We start from the raw sequence: 21,282 nt of genomic DNA on the forward strand, positions 1-21,282 counted from the left end.
CAGAATATTGTTTCTTTTTATACTTTAATAAAATACGTTCAATATAAAATCATAATTGCGGCTTGTGCAGATGGGATCAGATGGTTTGCGGGGACCGAGCTCGCGGGGATGGGGCGTAAATGGGGTTTTTAAATTTTAGTCCTAGTACCGTATTTTCGCGGATATAACGCGCGCGTTATACGCGTTTTTACCTACCGCGCGTTATATGCCTGAGCGCGGTATACAAAAGTTTTTAAACATAGTTCCCACCCCGCCCGACGCCCGATTCACCCCCCCAGCAGGACCGCTCGCACCCCCACCCCGAACGACCGCTCGCACGCGCTCCCACCCGCACCCACGATCGGAGCAAGAGGGAGCCCAAGCCCTCTTGCCCGGCCGACTCCCCGACGTCCGATACATCCCCCCCCGGCAGGACCACTCGCACCCCCACCCCGAAGGACCGCCGACTTCCCGACAATATCGGGCCAGAAGGGAGCCCAAACCCTCCTGGCCACGGCGACCCCCTAACCCCACCCCGCACTACATTACGGGCAGGAGGGATCCCAGGCCCTCCTGCCCTCGACGCAAACCCCCCTCCCCCCCAACAACCGCCCCCCCCAAGAACCTCCGACCGCCCCCCCAACCGACCCGCGACCCCCCCTGGCCGACCCCCACGACCCCCCCACCCCCCTTCCCCGTACCTTTGGTAGTTGGCCGGACAGACGGGAGCCAAACCCGCCTGTCCGGCAGGCAGCCAACGAAGGAATGAGGCCGGATTGGCCCATCCGTCCTAAAGCTCCGCCTACTGGTGGGGCCTAAGGCGCGTGGGCCAATCAGAATAGGCCCTGGAGCCTTAGGTCCCACCTGGGGGCGCGGCCTGAGACACATGGTCGGGTTGGGCCCATGTGCCTCAGGCCGCGCCCCCAGGTGGGACCTAAGGCTCCAGGGCCTATTCTGATTGGCCCACGCGCCTTAGGCCCCACCAGTAGGCGGAGCTTTAGGACGGATGGGCCAATCCGGCCTCATTCCTTCGTTGGCTGCCTGCCGGACAGGCGGGTTTGGCTCCCATCTGTCCGGCCAACTACCAAAGGTACGGGGAAGGGGGGTGAGGGGGTCGTGGGGGTCGGCCAGGGGGGTCGCGGGTCGGCTGGGGGGGGCGGTCGGAGGTTCTTGGGGGGGGGAGGGGGGTTTGCGTCGAGGGCAGGAGGGCCTGGGATCCCTCCTGCCCGTAATGTAGTGCGGGGTGGGTTAGGTGGTCGCCGTGGCCAGGAGGGTTTGGGCTCCCTTCTGGCTCAACTACACAAAGGTACGGGGAAGGAGGGTGGTGGTGTCGTGGGGGTCGGCCAGGGGGGTCGCGGGTCGGCTGGGGGACGGGCGGAGGTTCTTGGGGGGGGGGGCGGTTGTTGGGGGGAGGGGGTTTGCGTCGAGGGCAGGAGGGCCTGGGATCCCTCCTGCCCGTAATGTAGTGCGGGGTGGGGTTAGGGGGTCGCCGTGGCCAGGAGGGTTTGGGCTCCCTCCTGGCCCGATATTGTTGGAGAGTCGGCGGTCCTTCGGGGTGAGGGTGCGAGTGGTCCTGCCGGGGGGGGGGATGTATCGGACGTCGGGGGGGGGGCATCAGGCTTTCAGGATGGGGACAGACCTTCAAGGGGGGACAGGACTTCAAGGGGGGACAGTGCACGGAAAGTCAGGGGGGGTGAACGGAGAGTCGGGACAGCGCACGGAAAGTCAGGGCAGTGCACGGAAGTCAGGGGGGTGAACGGAGAGTCGGGACAGCGCACGGAAAGTCAGGGCAGTGCACGGAAGTCAGGGGGGGTGAACGGAGAGTCGGGACAGCGCACGGAAAGTCAGGGCGGGCGAAAGGAGCGTCGGGCATCATGCGCGGTATACCCGTGAGCGCGGTATACAAAAGTTTTTGTACATATCATCGTGATTTCTGCGCGCTATACCCGTGTGCGCATTTTACACGGGTGCGCGTTATATCCGCAAAAATACGGTAGTTTGCCGGTCCACAAAATAATTCTTTTATTTCTGCCGGTCCACGGGTGTAAAAAGGTTGAAGAACACTGGCATATTGGGTTTCACCGCCCAGATGACTGTACTACCTAAGACAGAGGTTTGAACTCATACTGGGAACTGTTTATATTCATAGCTTGGAGATTCTGCAGGACAGGGGAGTGCTTCTATAATGTTGGAGGTAAGAGAGGCATATGCGAAGGGCATACTGGCTGTTTATAGAAGGGTACCACAAGCTTGCCTTCATTTCAAAGAATAAAAATTAAAAAAAGTATGGGAGATGTCAGCATAGCTATTGCTAGCAATCAGCATTTTTGGTTGTCCTAACCAATGTCAGCAAAGGCCTATGGGAAATTATATCAGTCTGACTCTGGAATGTGGATGCAGATAGACCTTAAGTGCTCATGCACAGAATTCACATACAGTAAGCATCCAGGCAGACAGTTTCAAACAGCCCTAATTAAATCATGCTTAAAAGGTAACAAACGAACTTACAGCTAAGAAGTGCTAAGAAGATGTGTTAATGTCTGATGCTTAGGATGGACAGCTTAGGATAAACAATGGATCCAGATACACAGATATTGGAAATTACATGTGACTCCAGTCTAACACCTCACTTCCCTTCCTGGGTCAGTGAAACTAACTACTGTTTCACAGTTTACAAATTCTAAACAGAAAGATACTGGAAAATACAATAGTTTCTATATTTAGAATAAGATTCCAAGCTATAAAAAAGCTCCTCTGTTGCTCTATCTTGGGAACCCGAAGCTTAGACCATCACCCCCATCCCCCTTTTCTCTCTCTCTCTGCCTCTCCCTGGAACTTCACACGTCTCTCTGGACTCTAAGGCAGGGAAACTGCTTTGCTCTCTCCTTAATTGTAATGTTTATGAAGATTGCTTTTCTGTAAGCCTATTTCTATAATATATTCTTTATGCCATCACCTCTGGCTGTGCTTCTCATTTGAGTCTACTTCCTGGTGAATCTTCTGTGAAGGTACTGAACTCGGAACCTTACGTTTGTAAGGGCACCTCACATAACCCCTACAACCTTACATTGGGGGGCCGCTACAATCCTTAAAACCATTACCACCTTTATCTCCAAAGTGTTAAACTAGAATCATGTTTAATAGCAACATATTGGCGATGCTGAATTTGTACTTTGGTTGTTTCTGACGTGCTTTGTTATATGTAAACTTCTCAATAAAAATATTTCAATAATAGCAACATATTGAACTGGAGATTATTAGATTGTCAAGTTGCCGATTCACTTGATGTATCCTCCACCACTACAAAAAAAGCCTTATTAGGTTCAACCCTCTAAAGTTGTTTATACAGACATCTGCTCCATTTTTATTTACCTGCTCTTGTTGTGATTGAATCAGACCAAAGAGTTTGGTCTGCCATTTTTCCAGTACTGTTTACCAAGATGTACCTAAACCTGGCAAGAGAACAAGAAAGAACTTCTTACAGTGTCTAATTTGGAGTATGAGAAATACAGTGCAAGACGACTAGATGCTTATCTATCTCAGATAAGATAAGATATACAGCACTATCCTGACTTGCCATGTATAATCTCTCAGTGACCAAAACAAGTAAAGTCTAAATGTCAAGTGTGTCTCTAAAAGGTAATGCAATCAACAATAAAGACTGTCTGTGTTAGCAGGTATATTTTAAGCAAGGCCAATTACTGCTTCTCCTCCTTATTTAAAAGATTTGTACCAAGCTTATACCAAAGCAGATAGAGAAATCATACATAAAGACATTAAACAAGAAAGACACTCTATCTGAAAAGCTCATATAAGAGAATCTTCATGCAAATGTGGCTATGAAATACCCTATTTACCACCTCCACCACAAAAAAAGGAAGGTTTGGTCTTCCTAATAGTGCTGAATTCCATATATTATGTCAACATGTGCAAGTGTAAAAACCGAAGCAAAGGTTCACAGGATGCCCCCACCTGACACTTAACATTCAGTGGAACAAACCAACTCTTAATTCCCACTAGTGCTGCCCGATTCAGGGAAAAAGTTTTGTTTCATTTGGCCTATTGAATCGATTCACTTTTTCTGCCCAATTGGGTGAGTTTAAAAAAACCCAAAACAGACTGCCAGGTTTATTTTCGTACCCTCTTCACCCATATCAACCCCCCCTCCCCTCACACACATACACACACACACACAAACCCACCCTTTGCCCTCTCCAAACCCACACTGGTGCTGTGGTGTAAACAAACAAACAAACAAAAGACTACCTCTGGAGCTCTGACAAAGGAGGACTGCGAAGAATTGCAAAGAGACTTGGACAAACTAGGGGAATGGGCAGAGAGATGGCAGATGAAATTCAATGTTGAGAAGTGTAAAGTATTGCATGTGGGAAGCAAAAACCCGAGGTATAATTATACGATGGGAGGGATGTTATTGACTGAGAATACCCAAGAAAGGGACTTGGGGGTAATGGTGGACATGACAATGAAGCCGACAGCACAGTGCGCAACTGCCGCTAAGAGAGCGAATAGAATGCTAGGTATAATCAAGAAGGGTATTACAACCAGAACGAAAGAAGTTATCCTGCCGCTGTATCGGGCAATGGTGCATCCACATCTTGAGTACTGCGTCCAGTATTGGTCACTGTACCTTAAGAAGGATATGGCGTTACTCGAGAGAGTTCAGAGGAGAGCGACACGACTGATTAAGGGGATGGAAAGCCTTTCATACGCTGAGAGATTGGAAAAGAGAAGATTAAGAGGGGATACGATAGAGACTTACAAGATCATGAAGGGCAGAGAGAGAGTAGAGAGGGACAGATTCTTCAAACTCAGAAAATAAAAAAACAAGAGAGCGTTCGGAAAAGTTGAAAGGGGACAAATTCAAAACAAATGCTAGGAAGTTCTTCTTTACACAAAGTGTGGTGGACACCTGGAATGCAATTCCAGAGGACGTTATAGGGCAGAGTACGGTACTGGGGTTTAAGAAAGGATTGGACAAATTCCTGCTGGAAAAGGGGATAGAGGGGTATAAATAGAAATTTACTGCACAGGTCCTGGACCTGTTGGGCCGCCGCGTGAGCGGACTGCTGGGTGTGATGGACCTCAAGTCTGACCCAGTGGAGGCATTTCTTATGTTCTTATGTTACATCCTCTCTCATATTTACTAACACCAGCTCTGGAAGGATACATATTTCAAATCTGACATTGTAATCACAAAATAGAAGATAATATTGTTTTTTTCTACCTTTTGTTGTCTGGTCATATTATTCAAATCATGTTGGTCCCAGGCTCTGCTTTGTCCGTCTTCTGTTAACTTGCTCAGCAGGGTCTCCTGCCCATTTGACATTTTCTTCTTTCGTCTCTGTACCTTCCCTTCCACTGCCCTATCCAATATTTATTTGTCTTTCCCAGTGTCTATCATATCTATCTCTATCCCTGCCTTGTGCCCTGGGTCAAACCTCTCTGTTTCCTTCACACAGCATATCTCCCTTCCATTATCATGTGCAACATTTTTCTCTCTCCCCATGCACCATCTCTCCCTGCCCTCTACCTTTTCTCTCTCTCTTATCTATGCATGTCTCCCTCCCCTCCACCATATGCAAGATTTCTCCCTCTCGCCCCTTTCTACCTCTTGTTTACTCCTGGCAGAATTCTGTGCACAAAATTCAAAAAAAAAAAAAAAAGCAAGTTTGTCAAAATTTAAACAATATTATCCTCTTATCTGTTTTCTTGCCACCCTCTTCTTCTCCTCAGGGTTCTACTATTCTCAGCATCTTCCATCCTCCACCCTTTTAGCCCAGCATCTCCCCTCCCACCATTGTAGCCTAACAGCTCCCTATTTCTTCCCTACTGCGCTTCATGTTCCAGCATTTCTCCCACTCTCTTCCCAGGCATCTCTCCATCACTTCATTCTATTTCTGGATCCAACATCTCCCTCCTTCTCCCCTTCCACCTCCTGTGTCTCTCTCCCTTGTGCCCTGTGTCAAATCTCTCTATCCCCCTCTCTCCTTTCCTCCCCTCTTTTATTTGCAATTTCATCCTCTTCCCTCATCATGCATATCTCCCTCTCCTCTCCCTATCTTTCTTCCCTCTTCGGCACCAACTTGCCTTCCTCTCACCCTCCCCTCCCTGTGCCACCAACTTTCCTTCCTGTAGTTTCTGTCACCTCTTCCCTTCCTCTGTGCCACCAACTTTTCTTCATCTCCTGTACTCCAAGGTTTGCTTCTTCAAGTCATGGTTTAGCAGCAACTTTCACATGCTGCCTTCTGCTAACCCAGAAGTCTCCCCTCTGCCGTAGGCAGCGTGCAAGAATTGCTGCCGATACTGTGACAAGATTTGATGCCGACATGGCCAGCATGGCAAGATTCGGCGGGTGAAAAGGGAATTCCATTCCTTCCTCCCTCCTGTGCATTACTTCCTGATCGATACCTCCCCCCATGAGAGCACAACTTTTGGGCCTCAAAGCAGCAGCTGCTTGCGGCCTGCCCACCAGGACTTCCCTCTGCTGCGAGTGACACCTGGCGGACAAACCAGGAGCAGACTGTTCACCACTGCTGCCACTTTAGGAGACTCGGAGGGTTCACTGAATTAGAGTCTGATTTAAGGAACCAAATCGATTCATCAGTGAATTTGGTGAATTGATTTGAATCGGTAAAATCGGGCAGCACTACTTCCTACCACTGAATTTACTGGTCCTTTGCCAGGAAACCTGATGTTATTTCTTAAAGATTTTTTTTTTTTTTTTTTACAACCTAGAGAGAAAAAAAAGTGGTTACCTTGAGGTTTCACAGATACCAAAACCTTGCCTTTTAGTTCAGCGTTCAGAGCAGAAGTTTTTGAATTTGAATAGTAAATCTATCTGCCTAAATCCCATCCCCCATCATATCCATTAAAAAAAAAAAAAAAAAAAAAAAATCAACCCCCCCTCTCCCTCCGCACAAAAATTTGACTACTTAGCTATGAGTTGCCCTTGCAATACGTGAACCAAGGCAATTGAGGCCCTATAGGTCAGAGAGCTGAAGTGTTGAACCATGTGCAAAGTCAGTCAATGTAGGGTTATCCCTGAATATTTGTCTTATTTAGCATCAGATTTGGGTTTTTAAAATTTATAAATAAAATAAAGAGGTTACTAGTACCCATCAGGACCATATCAAGATTTACCAGACCGATTCTGCCACAGAAAAAGTTTAAGGCAGGTCTCAATGCCATGGATTCCCTGCTCACAATGGATTGTCCCATTTTTTACAACTTAATATTTTCCCTAGATCAAGCCATAACCAAAAACATTCCAATACAGTGAACATGGACAAGTAATGTGAGCAGCAGATTTTAAGACACCAAGTTGCACATGTATAATATAACATACCTGTAAGAAGTTCCTTCAGAAAGTGGTGAATTGCAGATTCCTAGATAATTTGGATCAGTTAAACAAGTTACATTGTCTCCAATTCGTACAAGGTACTTATCCAGAATATTTGCAATTTGAGCGAGATCCTGAGCACTGTCAAATGCAGGAGATTTACAGTTGGGTAGCCCAAATGATGCAACTTTGTAAGGTGCCAGCCTCCCTCCATTTGTTTTTTGGAAAGTCGAGTTCAGAGGTACACTGTTGTCATCAACCACTACCAAATTTGAACTTGCTGTTAAAATGAAAAAAGAAAACAAAACACCATAACAAGTTTATTTAAGCATTTATATACCACTTATAGCCTAAGTGGTTTACATTCTTCTATGGACTAACTTGTATCAAAATAGCCAAAACTGAGCAATTAAAACAAAAAAGGGGGTTTTACCACTATTTAAAGTTTATAATTGTACTATCAATTCTGAGCTAGTTTAGTCAGACTTGATTATTTGTTCTTAAGACAGATCAAATTTCTAGATTGACAGGACCATCATTTCACATTGGTCAGGTTTATTTCCTGCACATTTTCAGATGAGAAAGGATTTTAGATATAAGATGCAACATGCATCTTATACTCCCTCAGCCCTTTTATGTATGGGTATGGTGTCAGGACAATATTCTGACTGCTAGTTCAGGCTAGGCCAATGGTAACTTAAAAGGTGTTTTAAAGAAAATATTCTTACTATAAGCCATTGGTTCTCAATCCAATCCTTGGGGCAGATCCCGTTGCACAAAAGTTTTCCATGCAAGTAAGACTCCTTAAAAAGGTTCTCTGTGGCTGCCACTAATTCTCATAGCAGCCACTGAGAACCTTATGCAAATGCACTGCAAGGAGTTCATTAGTATTCTAATGAGGTCTCCTTGCGATACATGCCTTCCCTTTTGTAATTGTTATTTTCCGGCAGCAGACATGCATAACAGCGTTATAAAAAAAACAAAAACAAAAAATTCACCCACAGCCCTCCTGTCAAATTTTTTGCTGCTCTACCAGCCAGTGAATCAACTGAGCTGGCAAGGGGGAACAACAAGTTACATTAACATACCTCCCCGTCCCCCTGCAAGCTCCTGAAACAAAATCCTGGTGGTCTAGTGGGCTGCCTGGGTCAGGTTAGACCCCCTCCCCCCCAAGGGCCCTCTACCCCAGGCCCTGGTAGTCCAATGGGCCGAGTGGGTTTGGACAGACACCCCCCCTCAGCTCAAGGACCCTCTCCCTTCTTTTTGACAAAGATTGACAGGAGGGATGCCCACTCCCCTCCTGTCAGCAGGCCCACCTCTTCAAAATGGTGGGCCTTCCCTTTCCCGGTACATCTTGGCTTTGGGGCATCCCCTGCTGGCTCAGCTGATTGGCTGGCAGGGAAGCAGTGGGTGGGGAAGATTTTGAAAGGTGGGATGGGGAGGAACTGTGCCTAGTGATTTCTCTTCTGAGCAAGTGCTGGGCACAGTTCTTCTCCCTTTTACTGATGCTACTGTGCACAAATAGCATGCTAATTATATATGCATGCTAAAAAAAATTTTTTTTTAAATAATTCGCTCTTACCATGATATTTTTTACCAAGGTATCATAGCTTTGTGCATCTAGCCCTAAGTCAGGTTTGCAGGACATCCACAAATATGAGACATCTGCAGGGCACTGCCTCCTCAGTATGCATATTCAGTGCAAAATGTCCTTAAAACCTCACTGGCTGATATTCCCTGGCAACTGGATCAAGAAGAATTGCTATAATTTATACAAGTACTTCAAAGCCCAGCAGAGGCCATTAACCATTTCAACACCTAACCAGGTTTTCAGAATATCCACAATACATGCAAGAATCTCTGTGAAAGATGACTAAATTGTCAGATCAAAAAAGTTGACAATGGATGATGCACAAAACAAAAAGTGTGTATGCACTACTTCTATGAAAAATATACATACAATGGATATCCTGAAAACCTGACTAGCTATGTCCTGAGGAATGGGCCCTGAATTAAACCACTTTATTACAAGCACCAGAATTAATCTCTAAAGTCCTGCAAAACAATTCAAGCAGTACTTAATGTTTTTATTCAGAAAATGAATCCAAGGTGGTGTAAAGTCACTTATTTAGCTGCAGAACTACTTAAAAAAACATGAAGATCATATCAGCAGGAAGCAAGATCTAAAGAAAATCCCTTCAATAAGTGACCCTATGCCCTCAGGAAGAGTTTAATTTCAATTAAAATTTAGAGGAGAAAACTAGTACACAGCTTCCTACAGCAAAGTACTAGAATACATTAAACTTCTATTGAATGCAAATTTTGAGTTCAACTCTTTCTACAGTAAGAACTACTTTAAAAAGTTTGCAGAGATTTACCACATTTCCTCTCTAAAAAGGAGGACACCTGGCCGCACCCTGCCACAAACCTGGTTATGTTGTCTTCATGCCAACATCTATGCATGCGCAGAGTCCCTCCAGACATGACCCAGAGCTTGGGACTTTCCAAAACCTGGACAAACTGCCAGTTATTGGAAATCCCTCCGGGTACCCAGACAGTTCTCTAAAAAGACGACTTGTCTGGGTTTTCTTGGACATTTGGTCACCTTACCAAAGCCACCATTTACTAGAATAGAGCTTAAGCTGTTTAAAAGGTTAAATATGGTAAAAGTGCCTCATGCTGAATCCTTAAAATGAGTGACTTGTTTAGTTTCATTAAAACTAGGAAGAAAAAATAAGGTGAACTAGTAATCATGGAGAAGTATAACTATTAACCATTAGTGGATAAAGTGAAATCAGTAATTAGGGCTATTCAGCATTTGCAGGGCCAGCTCAACATATGGACCAAGTGAAGCTCTGGCCCAGGGTGCCGGTGCTAAAGAGTGCTAAATGCCTGCTGCCATGTCGGCACCGGCCTATAAGTTATGAGATGGCTTGAACACGCTCCAACTCCTTCCTCCTGCCTGGTCCAAACAGGATGTGACTTCACAGGCCAACTGTCACGAAGGGGAGGGCCAGAGGCAGTACAGGAGGGAGGAGGGAACTGGCCTGAGGGGTAGGGTGGGATATGGAGGCAAAGTAAAAAAAAAAAAAAAAAGAAAAGAAAAGATGAATGTGTCTGGGGCACCATAACCTTTTGAGCTTACCTGAACATTTTGCCTCCAGATTCTATATACGGTACTTTGGGTACACACCCAATTTGTCCGTGCAACTTAATTAAATCCAAGTGGTAACTGGCATTCAGTTAAGAGATACACATAAGTCCAAAAGAGGATGCAGAAATTGGAAGGTGTAAATTCTGGAACAAGGGTGCTTGCACTCAGTTGAAATATGAGGACCAATACACCTAATTTTAGGCATGACTCCTAGACATAAGTGCTATTTACAAAAGAACACCAAGCTTCCACCCCCCCCCCCCAGTACCATATATAGAATTTACCCCTTGGAGGGTGGGTCAGTGTAAGAGCCTAATGGTTAATCCCATGCTATGGGCCCTATTGGCAGATAAAGCGCAATAAGTATTACTTCACAATACTAATCTCCCCACAAAAAAAGCTTCTAATAGTATTTTGTATTAAGTTTACCTATAAAAAGAGGAAACAGTTGCATGTGAAAATATTGCTAAAAATTTTCCTGTAATTAAGGATGCAATTAGCTAAAAGCTTTACTGGATTACATTAAAAGTTAAGTTTGGCTATATTTAAAATAACTATTAAAGAGAGGTATCACCTACAATGAAGTATTGAAGGCACTTTTTTCCTTTTAGCAGACATTTGGATTGTAAAACTTTGGACCCTTTTTACAAAGCTGCGGTTGCGATTCTTCCAAAACAAATGGGCTTGAGTGCATTGTGTGTGTGTGGGGGTGGGGGGTGGGGGGGGGGAGATCACTACTGCAGCTTTGTAAAAAGGGGCTCTTTACTCATTAAGTTTCATTGTATTATAGTTCCAGGAAGTCTTCAAAAACCCACATCACAATCTTTGAGGAAGGATGCAATGAGAGAGACCAGGAAAGTAAAGATAAAAACAGAAGGTACTTACCAACATCAACACCATACAGATAAACATCACAGCTGCTACATGAATCAGAGCCAAACACACAGAAAGGCTTTTCCAAGGCGATGGTAGTAAGAGTGGGGTTATTGGTGATGAGCAATCTGTTTGCAATCTGTGGCTTTACTTGAGCTAAAAGAAGAAAGGACATTAGTCTGATTACTGCCCATCTTAAGAAACCTCAAGCAGAGTTACCATACAATATTCATCGTTGGTAAAGCCCCTCATACTTATATCATCTACACAATTTGTTAAGAAACAAAAACTACAAAGCCTTTTTAAGCAGAAACCAGAACCAGGTATGTTCACTATCTTCCCCTAGTCACCCCATGCTAGCTTTTCCTTCCCCCTTAAAAAGGCTTTTGACTTTTCCTTTATCTAGATCTATCTGATGCTTGAAAATATTTCCCTTCCTTCCCACCTCCCCACTCAACTATACTATATGCGCAGCTAGGCATTATATGCTAAAGCTAAGAAGAGCCATTACTTTCATTTTAATGAAAGGGGCACCAGCGTTTTTCAGACAACATACTGCTAGCAGACGATAACAGATAGTCTATAAGTGAGAGTTGAGCTAGTCATTAATCTATTAAAATTCATAATGCTGTGTACATCAGAACTAGATTTTAGGTTTTCCAGTTAGTTGATATTACCAAGTATTCACCCTCCTTCAATTCATTCACCAAATGCAGAAATCTATTAAACTCAGAACTCCTAAATTTAAAGATAGTTGTTTCCATACAAATTCCAGTATTAGAAATCACCATAAAATGTATAAAATTCAGGTTCAATTAAACATGCAGAATATAGAAGAGAACAACACTGCATCCAAATACTGTAGTGTTAATCAAAGTTCTTGGAATAACATGAACAGTCTGTAGGGCAATCCTGCACGTTTTAGGTTTTTACCGTAGCTCCCTACTTCCCTATAACCTCAACTAACAACTATAGCTAGTGTTCAGGGGTTGACTAGTCATAAAGTAGCTAAAAACAGTTCCTCCAAAGACCTTAGACCTACCAAAATAGAAAACAAGCACATAAATTAAATTAAAGCAAGTCAAATGCAAACCCTAAACATCAGATTCACGGCCTACAAAGATCGCATTCAAAAACCACCCCCCCCCCCCCAAAAAAAAAAAAAACAACAACACACAAAACAACCCAAACACACCAACCCAGGGCAGCTTTAACTTAGAAAAGGGGGGAAAAGTTCTCTTTTGTTTTCAGTCTATATTCCTTTTCATACAAGACAGAATATCGCACAACACTGGATTTTAAAAGCTTTACTTACCTGTATACAACCGATCCACTAATCCAAAAAATAATAAGCTCAACAGCAAAGTCATTTTTACTTGACAAATAAAACACGGAGTACACCTAAATGAAGGCGCTGCTTCTCACATGCAAAACGACGCCCTACTCAGCGGGCTTCGTCTGCTCTCCACTTCACCTGCACATACCACGCCCAATACCTTGCTACGGCAGCCAATCAAACTCGTCACCTTTCAACAGGACCAAGCGCGTAGCTTCTCCAACTAAAATGCAGTCCCCTCCCCCCCAAGTGATCATTTTTGTACCCTAGATTCAGCTAGATCTGCTTGAAGGATAAAAATATATAACGCCGCAAAAAAATGAATCGTTAAAATATATGCGTGTAGGGAAATATGAGGGGGAAAACAGGCCAATTAAAAAAGGGGGGGAGGGGTCCTATACAATAGGAATGTAAACGGACGAAACTAGTGCAATTTCAAATTAGGGAGTTCCCAAATGACGGTTTGAGAAAGGGCTCACGGGAAGGTCTGGGAGCTGCTACAAGTTGTCCGCAGGGGCTGTTTGGGTCCAATGTAACGAGATGCCACTGAAAAATATTATTAAAGTTCATTAAGGAAAGCGGGATAATGGAAATATTATTAAAAGGGGAAAGAATCAAGATAAAGAGGCTTGGTAACGTCTTCTAAAAAAAAATGTATTGAAACTTACAAGTTGATTGTTCAAAATTAATATAATTTCAGGTTTGTGTTCTGCTTTTATTACACCAAGCTAATCAAAGTGGATCACCAGATATTACAGGCAATAAATCACATATCTGGAATTATCACAAAGATAACAAGAATCAATAGCACAAAATATTAAAATCTCCAAACCACCACTTCCAATGGTTCCCAAACCTGTCCTGGGGGACCCCCAGCCAGTCAGGTTGTCAAGATATCCCTAATGAATATGCATATAATGGAAGTGACAGGTATGCAAATCTCTCTCATGCATATTCATTAGGGATATCTTGAAAACCTGACTGGCTGGGGGTCCCCCAGGACAGGTTTGGGAACCACTGAATACTGATTCATCATTTTTCTAGTCAAATGCAATGAACTAACAAACATATTACCCAACCCATAAATCCTAACTGGTCACCTCCATATCATCCCTCCAGACCATTACCCATCATAACTAGTATCCTTTCTCATTAATAAATGTACAGGTAAATGAATTCTGTGAACCAATTTTAGGAGGATGAAGACAACAAGAATAAATCCTCACAGTTGGGAAAGAATACATTTTACAAGTTATCTCATGATTTAAATCATTTCTGGAAAAATTACAGTAAAAAAAGGGAAAATTTGATGGGCTGGAGATATGATATATGCGCACCTACATAAAGTTGTCAAGTTGCCTATTCCAGGAGGGAGACTTTTTGTTCTGTCCTGATTTTAAACTTACATCTCAAAGCAGTGTACAAGTATTTGTAGTCCATGATTCTTTCTATCTGTTGCAAGCTCCATACCGCACCAGTATCAGATTGGCAGAAATCCAGGGCTAGCCAAAAAGACTCCCTCCTGGAGTAACTTTGCAACTCTGTCTAGTGGCATAGCAACCAGGAAGTGATGCCAGATGCGCAAGAAGCAGGTAGGAGAGGCTGCTCATGCTGGCAAAGTTTTGAAGAAATGGGTGGGTAGAGAGGGAAGGTGGCAGCACCCCCATTAAGACGGGATGGTCCGAACACACACACCCTACATCATTGATTCTGCCTACATATCGTGCCATCATTTAGAGAGCTTCCATGTTACCCAGTTCCAGTAAGGAGATTTAAAACCAGGACTGGCCAAAATTCTTCCTCCTGGAACTGGGTAACTTAGCAGCTCTGTTCAATGATCATGCTTTGAACTCTCTAATTGGAAAACATTAAATTAATAGATGTTTTAAACATTTATTGTTACCTTTCCTTTTTATAAACTATATATCCATGCTGTCTATTGCTACAGATAATCAATGTGGTTTGCAGTGTACTGTTGTCTAAAAGCAAGGTTAGCTTCTGTGTAAAATCCTTTTTTGTATCTGTGTACCCACAAAATTGCACTCATTCTTTACTAGTCCTGTGCACTATGCTGCATCAGTCTCATTGTAGGAGAGAGACATTATTGGAAGGGCTAAGGCAAAGAAAAGGAATTAGCTAGTGGGGGAGGAGGGTAGAAGGACTGTGAAAGGTGATGTTTCCCTTTATTGTAATCTAAATGCTGACTGCTTCTATCTCACTTAGAGGATCTGAAATGTTACTAGAGAAATTTATTTTCTTGAATGTTATCCTAAGGCTATATTCTAGATTTGACAGACTGATCATCTGTTTCTAATGCGAATAAATACTCTTAACACTTCTTTAGGAGACCCTTCAACAAGTCAATATAATGTGCCTCATTACTATTAGAACCTAGGCCCAGATACTGGAACTAGGAGCAATTAGGGTTAAAACTACAGTATGCACATGTTAATGTGCACATCATGCACAAAACTCTCCAATACATGTACTAATCTATGTTCTGAAGATAAACACAAATTGTATTTAATTGCATTGAAATGGATTCTAATCAGGTGATTATGTACTCACTCCAAATGTTCAGAAGACAGCACAGAAACGAATCCTGGAATCCCAGACTAGATATATTCCATGTATTAAAAAAGGAGGAATAAAGACCAAATGGCAACCAGCATAGTTAACGAGTGAGATGAAGGTCAAGGAAGCTATTAGAACCAAAACAAAACATTTTTTTAGAAAGTAGAAGAAGGATCTGACTGAAAATACAAGGCACTAAAAAGGAAGGCAAAGAGAGACCTTAAAAAGATTGCATTGGAAGCAAAAACACACAATAAAAACTTTTTTTTAGGTATATTAAAAGCAAGAAGCCAGGAAGAGAACCAGTTGGACCGCTACATGAGCAAGGGATTAAAGGGACTCTCAGAGAAAACAAGACCATAGTGGAGATATTAAATGAATTTTTAGTTTTGGTCTTCACCAAGGGAAGATGTGGGAGAATTACCTGTGCTAGAAATGGTATTCAATTCTGATGAATCAGAAAAACTCAAACAAATCTCTGTAACACTGGAAGATGTAATGGGTCAATTTAACAAATTGAACAGTAGCAAATCGCCTGGACCAGATGGTATACATCCCAGAGTGCTGTTAGAATTGAAAGAGCTAATCTTAGTAATTTTTCTCTAAAATCCAGCATAGTACCGGAAGATTGTAGGGTGATCAACATGATGCCAATTTTTAAAAAGGGTTCCAGAGGTAATCTGGGAAATTATAGACCCATGAGTCTGACATCGATGTCAGGCAAAATGGAAAAGACTATAAGAATAAAATCACAGAACATATAAATAAGCATGGATTAATGAGAAAAAGCCAACATAGATTTAGTCAAGGGAAATCTTGCCTCACCAATCTATTGCATTTCTTTGAAGGGGTGAACGAATATGTGAATAAAGGTGAATTGGTTGATATTGTGCATTTGGATTTTCAAAAGGTATTTGAAAAAGTACCTCATGAAAGATTTCTGAGGAAATTAGAGAGTCATGGGATAGGAGGTAATGTCCTATTATGGATTAAAGAACTGGTTGAAAAACAGAGAGTAGGCTTAAATCAGTGGTCTCAAACTCACAGCCCATGGGCCGCATGTGGCCCTCCAGGTACTATTTTGTGGCAAGCAGTCTATGCAATCTCGCACTCTGAGCACGAAGAGAGGCTCCGGTGTCAACTGACTTGCAACTTCCTGCTGCCATCGTGTATGCTGGGACTCCTGCCTTTACATATCTGCTAGACACGCGAAGGCAGGAGTCCCGGCATACATGACAGCAGCAGGAAGTTGCAAGTCAGCTGATGCTGGCGCAATCTCGCACACAGAACAGGAAGAGAGTTTAAGCGGTGGTGGGTGGGCAGAGTGATTGGAGTGATTGGAGCTGCAGCAGTGCATCAGAAGGCATTAGGAAGACCTTAGATGTAATGGTAAAAGATGTCTGGGCAGACCCTTCGGGTCACTTTGTAATTGCACATGTGGTTTTGAATAGACAATCTTTGTTACTTTGTAATGTTTATGCCCCAAATACATATGAGAAGTCTTTCTAAACTAATTTGTTTTGAACTTTGAACCATTTTTCTGGAATTATTGTAATGGGCGGCGACTTCAATCTGGTACATGACCCTAGTATGGATAAGTCAAATCCCTGACCACAGGAGTGTCTTGATACTTCTAAAGGCATTCCCTATCTTTGCTCTTCTCTTTACCTTCTCGATGTGTGGAGCACTCTATATCCTGGGGAGAGAGACTTCACCCACCTTTCTAGAGCTCATGAATTACAATCTGGAATTGACTATTTGTTGCTTTCTAAGAGTTTGTTTTACAATATGCATTTGGCAGGGATCGTCCCTTACTGTGTTTTGGACCTTGCTCTTATTTGGTGTACACTGGAGGTGGGGGTGGTGGGAGATGGGACTTGACGGTGGAAATTCCCCCTGGCACTTTTTAGATCATTTGCTGCAAAAATGGTGTGACTTTCAGTTTCATAATGCTTCCCATTTGGAGGATCCTGTTCTATATTGGGAGGCCGGGAAGGCTGTGTTGAGAGGGGAAATCATCACCTACACTAGTTTTCAGAAAAAAAACTGAGATCATGAAATTTTTTGATTAGAGAAGCAGGTGAGGACAGATAGAATTTGGTATGCTTGCTACTCCACTTCTCAGCGGAAAGCTGCTCACCTGGCTTCCTGTGCATCTTTTATGTTTAAATGTTTTTATTCAATTTTAAGAAAAAAACAGAAAATACAGCTTGAACATCACAGCTAACATCCAGGTCTTATCTCCCTCCCCCCCCCCAACATGCATCTTTAAATGAGTTAATTCATGCTCATACTGCGTGATCCCTTCAATATTTTAAGCATAAATTTTACTTGTATGGTAACAAGAGAGGGTGGCTTTTAGCTACGGTAATTTGGTGCGTAGCTTAGAGGGTCCTACCAGAGTGATGCTACTTTGGTACATAGAGGTAAACAGATTACGGAGGTATTTTAGAGGTATTATCAAAACTATACAATCTTCAGGCTTACCTGAGATGCCTGGTGAAACTTATTTAGACAATATTTCAGTCCCTCGGGTCTCGGACTCTCAACAACAGATGTTGAGCTCTCCCATATCATCTGATGAGGTTTCAATGGTCATTAACTCTAGTAAATTATGGAAAGCCCCAGACGGATTTCAAGTTTCAAGTTTTATTAAAATTTGATGTGCACGCAATGTCAAAGCGTATTACAAATTAAAATAGGGAAAGACTTTACAACAATATATTACAAAATAATGCATATACAAAATTCAGTACAGATACAAAAGGAAGGGGGGGTGAGTTACAATCGTTAAAGTAGAAAGAGAACATTTATGGGTAACACATCGGGGAGGGGGCATAGAGTGAAAGATAAGCAAAAATGAAGAAAGGAAAAACAGAAAAAAAGGAAAGAAAAGAAGAATAAAAGGAAAATTAGGTCCTATAAGTAAGGACTAATTAAAATTAGATGTTTGAGATATAAGATATAAGTTTTAAACATAGACTGGTTGTCTTGTCTATGCCTCAAATCCTTATAAAGCCTTTGAATTTTCCCAATGAGGTTTCTCCACATAGATCATTTGGTAAGTTATTCCAAACCTGAGGAGCTATGACTGAAAAAATAGTAGATCTCCTAGTGCCTATGACTTTTAAGGAAGGGATACTCAAGAGATGCTGATCTGTTGATCCGAGTGTCCTAACTGGAGTATATGGTATAAGGAGCTGGTCAAGAAATAATGGTGCATTTGATAGTTGGATTTTTAAGGTTAATAATGCAATTTTGTAAGTGATTCTATAAGAGATTGGCAGCCAATGTGCTTGTTTCAGAAGTGGTGTCACATGATCATATTTTTTTTTGAATTGGTGATAATTTTTATTGCTGTATTTTGTATAATTTGTAATCTTCTCAATTCTTTTTGTGTTATGCCCTGATACAATGTGTTACAGTAGTCTAGCCTAGAGATAATTAAAGAGTGAATTAAGATGTTAAGGAATTCTGGGTTTAACACTTTCACTAAGGATCTGATTAATCGTAACTTATACAAGCAGTTCCTTACCACTGAAAGTCTCTAATCTAATATTACTCCCAGTATTTTTGTAGTGGAGATTAACTAAAAGTATTTCAGCTGAAAATGTTAAATTATCTTTCCAAGGAAAAAATATTGCTGAGGATTTTGATATGTTTAATGCTAGCATATTGTCTTTAAATCATTGACTGATTTGCTTCAACTTGGTGTTTATATTATTTATGTCATTGGGGTCTTCCGTATTCAATGGGTACAAAAGTTGAATATCATCGGCGTAGGTGTATGAAGAAAATCCGATTGATTGACTAAGGGTAAGAAGAGGCAACATAAAAATGTTAAATAGTAACGGTGAGAGAATTGAACCTTGGGGTATACCGAGTATACTGAGTTCTATAAATTACTTACAGTGGAAAATAGCACCGGTTCTGGTTTCTACCTTTAATGCATATGTTCTACAGGGGGTTTACTGCCATCAATGAGGAATGCTCTTATAGTGGTACTTTTGAAACTTGGTCTGGACCCGGTCTTGCCAGGTTCATACCATCCCATCTCGCTCTGAGGTGAAATTATTTGCAAAAAATACTGGCAAATCAGATGGTGGGTTTTGTTAAAGATAGGAAGGTGGCCCGTAACCTTCTGCATATTCTGACCTCTATGGAATATGTTACCCACCGTTGTCTCCCATCATTGTTTGTTAGTTTTGACGCTGAAAAAGCATTTGATAGGGTTTCTTGGCAATTTCTCTTTGCCGTACTACAGCATTATGGCTTTGGGGGGTTTTATTTAGATGCCTCTCCTCTGGCTTTCATTTGGGTTAATAGAGTATTCTCTGAGCCCTTTGAGATCAGGAAGGTTACTTGGAAGGGCTGCCCCTTATCATCCCTTTTATTTATCCAAACTCTGGCGATCATTGGCGTTTGCATTGGTGGCAATGAATTTAAGATTTCAGCTTTCGCTGAAGACCTTTGGGTGCATCTCACTAACCTGGAAATTTCTCTGCAAGCTTTATTAATGTTGATGGCGGAATATGGGGATAAATCTTTAGCTCTGGCTACCTCTTGAGCGGTACAGGAGTGTTGGGAGGGGAGGTTCCCTTTGAAATGGGCTGATTCTTCTTTTCATTATCTGGAAATACAACTTACTGCTTCCACAGCCTCCATTAAGGATTGCAACTTGAGGTTGTTGCTTGATTATATTCGTCAACAATTGGATGATTGGAAATTTTTCCCCCTTTCCTTACATGGTAAAATTCAGCTCTTTAACATGGTAGTTTTCACGAGATGGCTTTACATTATGCAGCTGCTGCCAATACGGCTCTTACAGAGGGACCTGTGAAAGATATATAAGTTGTTATTCAAATTCTTCTGGGGTGGTAGGAAGCCAAAGATGGGTCCTGGTCTTAGGGTAGGATGGGAGTTCCAGACTTTCAGAAGGTATCTCGGGGACTGGATTATGGGACAAGAGACTTATACCTGCTTTGATTATGAAACGGCCCTATGAAATGGCCCTATATCATCCTTGGCATTTGTCCTTTCTGCTTCTAAGCTGCTGTGCATCCAGAGATTAAAGGGTCATGTTGGGAGGTGTGTTATGGGCGGGAATCAGGCAGTCTTCGTACCCCAGCCATCATCAAAACTTTCCTAGAGGGAACTTAGACACTGGCAGTTAGAGCTGTTTGAGTTGCGTCTAAGTTCCACAAAGGTTCCAAACTGACAAGAAGACCACTGGAGGATTTAAGGCATGACTCCCCCCTTACTCCCCTAGTGGTCATTTATTTATTCAATTTTCTATATCGTTGTCCCAGGGGAGCTCAGAATGGTATACATGAATTTAGTCAGGTACTCAAGCATTTTTCCCTATCCGTCCCGGGGGTGTCACAATCTATCTAATGTACCTGGGGCAATGGGAAGATTAAGTGACTTGCCCAGGGTCACAAGGAGCAGCATGGGTTTGAACCCACAACCTCAGGGTGCTGAGGCTGTAACTTTAACCACTGTGCCACACACTCCCACCACCTACAGAGCAAAAAAACCCCAAACTCCATAGGCTACCCATCCAAACATGCATTGGGAGGGGCCAAAGGCCCTGACTGGGTAAAAATCACCATTTTGAGCCATTCAGGGCCTTCAGGAAGCCCCGTCATTGCAGCACACAGCCCTGTAGGCAGGAGGGAGTGAGCTTCCCTCCTGCTGTTTGCTCTTCCAAAGGTATGGGGGGTTCCGGGGATGTGGGAGGGGGCCCAGGAATGTTGGGGGATGTGAAGGGTGGGCGGAGATGGTGGAGAAACGAGATAGGAGGATGTAAGGGTGGATGTTGGGATGTGAGGGGGAGGTACGGGATATCAGGGGTATGTCGGGGATGTCAAAGGGAGGGGTGTAGGGCTCCGTGGCTCAGCTGATTCTGGCAGGAAGAATCCCCATCAGCTGAGCTGCCAGAAATCCCCTGAAATTGGCTCAGCTGATGGGGATTCTTTTTGCCGTGATCAGACGAGGTAGCTGGTG

The 21,282-nt window shown here is 43.0% G+C and overlaps 1 protein-coding gene across 4 annotated transcripts in view; it reads right to left on the reverse strand.

Annotated features, from left to right (window-relative positions):
• Window positions 1–21,282, reverse strand: part of UPK3A (uroplakin 3A) — a 78,605-nt gene that overhangs the window by 32,429 nt on the left and 24,894 nt on the right. The window contains exons 1-4 of one of the 4 annotated variants that reach the window (XM_033951710.1): window positions 12,682–12,929; window positions 11,379–11,522; window positions 7,346–7,619; window positions 3,352–3,431 (exon numbers count right to left, since the gene is read on the reverse strand). In XM_033951710.1, the coding sequence (XP_033807601.1) occupies window positions 3,352–3,431; window positions 7,346–7,619; window positions 11,379–11,522; window positions 12,682–12,736 (553 nt within the window). In that variant the 5' untranslated portion in view covers window positions 12,737–12,929. Of the gene's footprint in view, window positions 1–3,351; window positions 3,432–7,345; window positions 7,620–11,378; window positions 11,523–12,681; window positions 12,930–21,282 lie in introns of those variants that run through there. The other 3 variants (XM_033951709.1, XM_033951711.1, XM_033951712.1) reach the window with 3 other exon arrangements.

Source organism: Geotrypetes seraphini, chromosome 7 (genome assembly GCF_902459505.1).
Source record: "Geotrypetes seraphini chromosome 7, aGeoSer1.1, whole genome shotgun sequence".
NCBI lineage: Eukaryota > Metazoa > Chordata > Amphibia > Gymnophiona > Dermophiidae > Geotrypetes > Geotrypetes seraphini.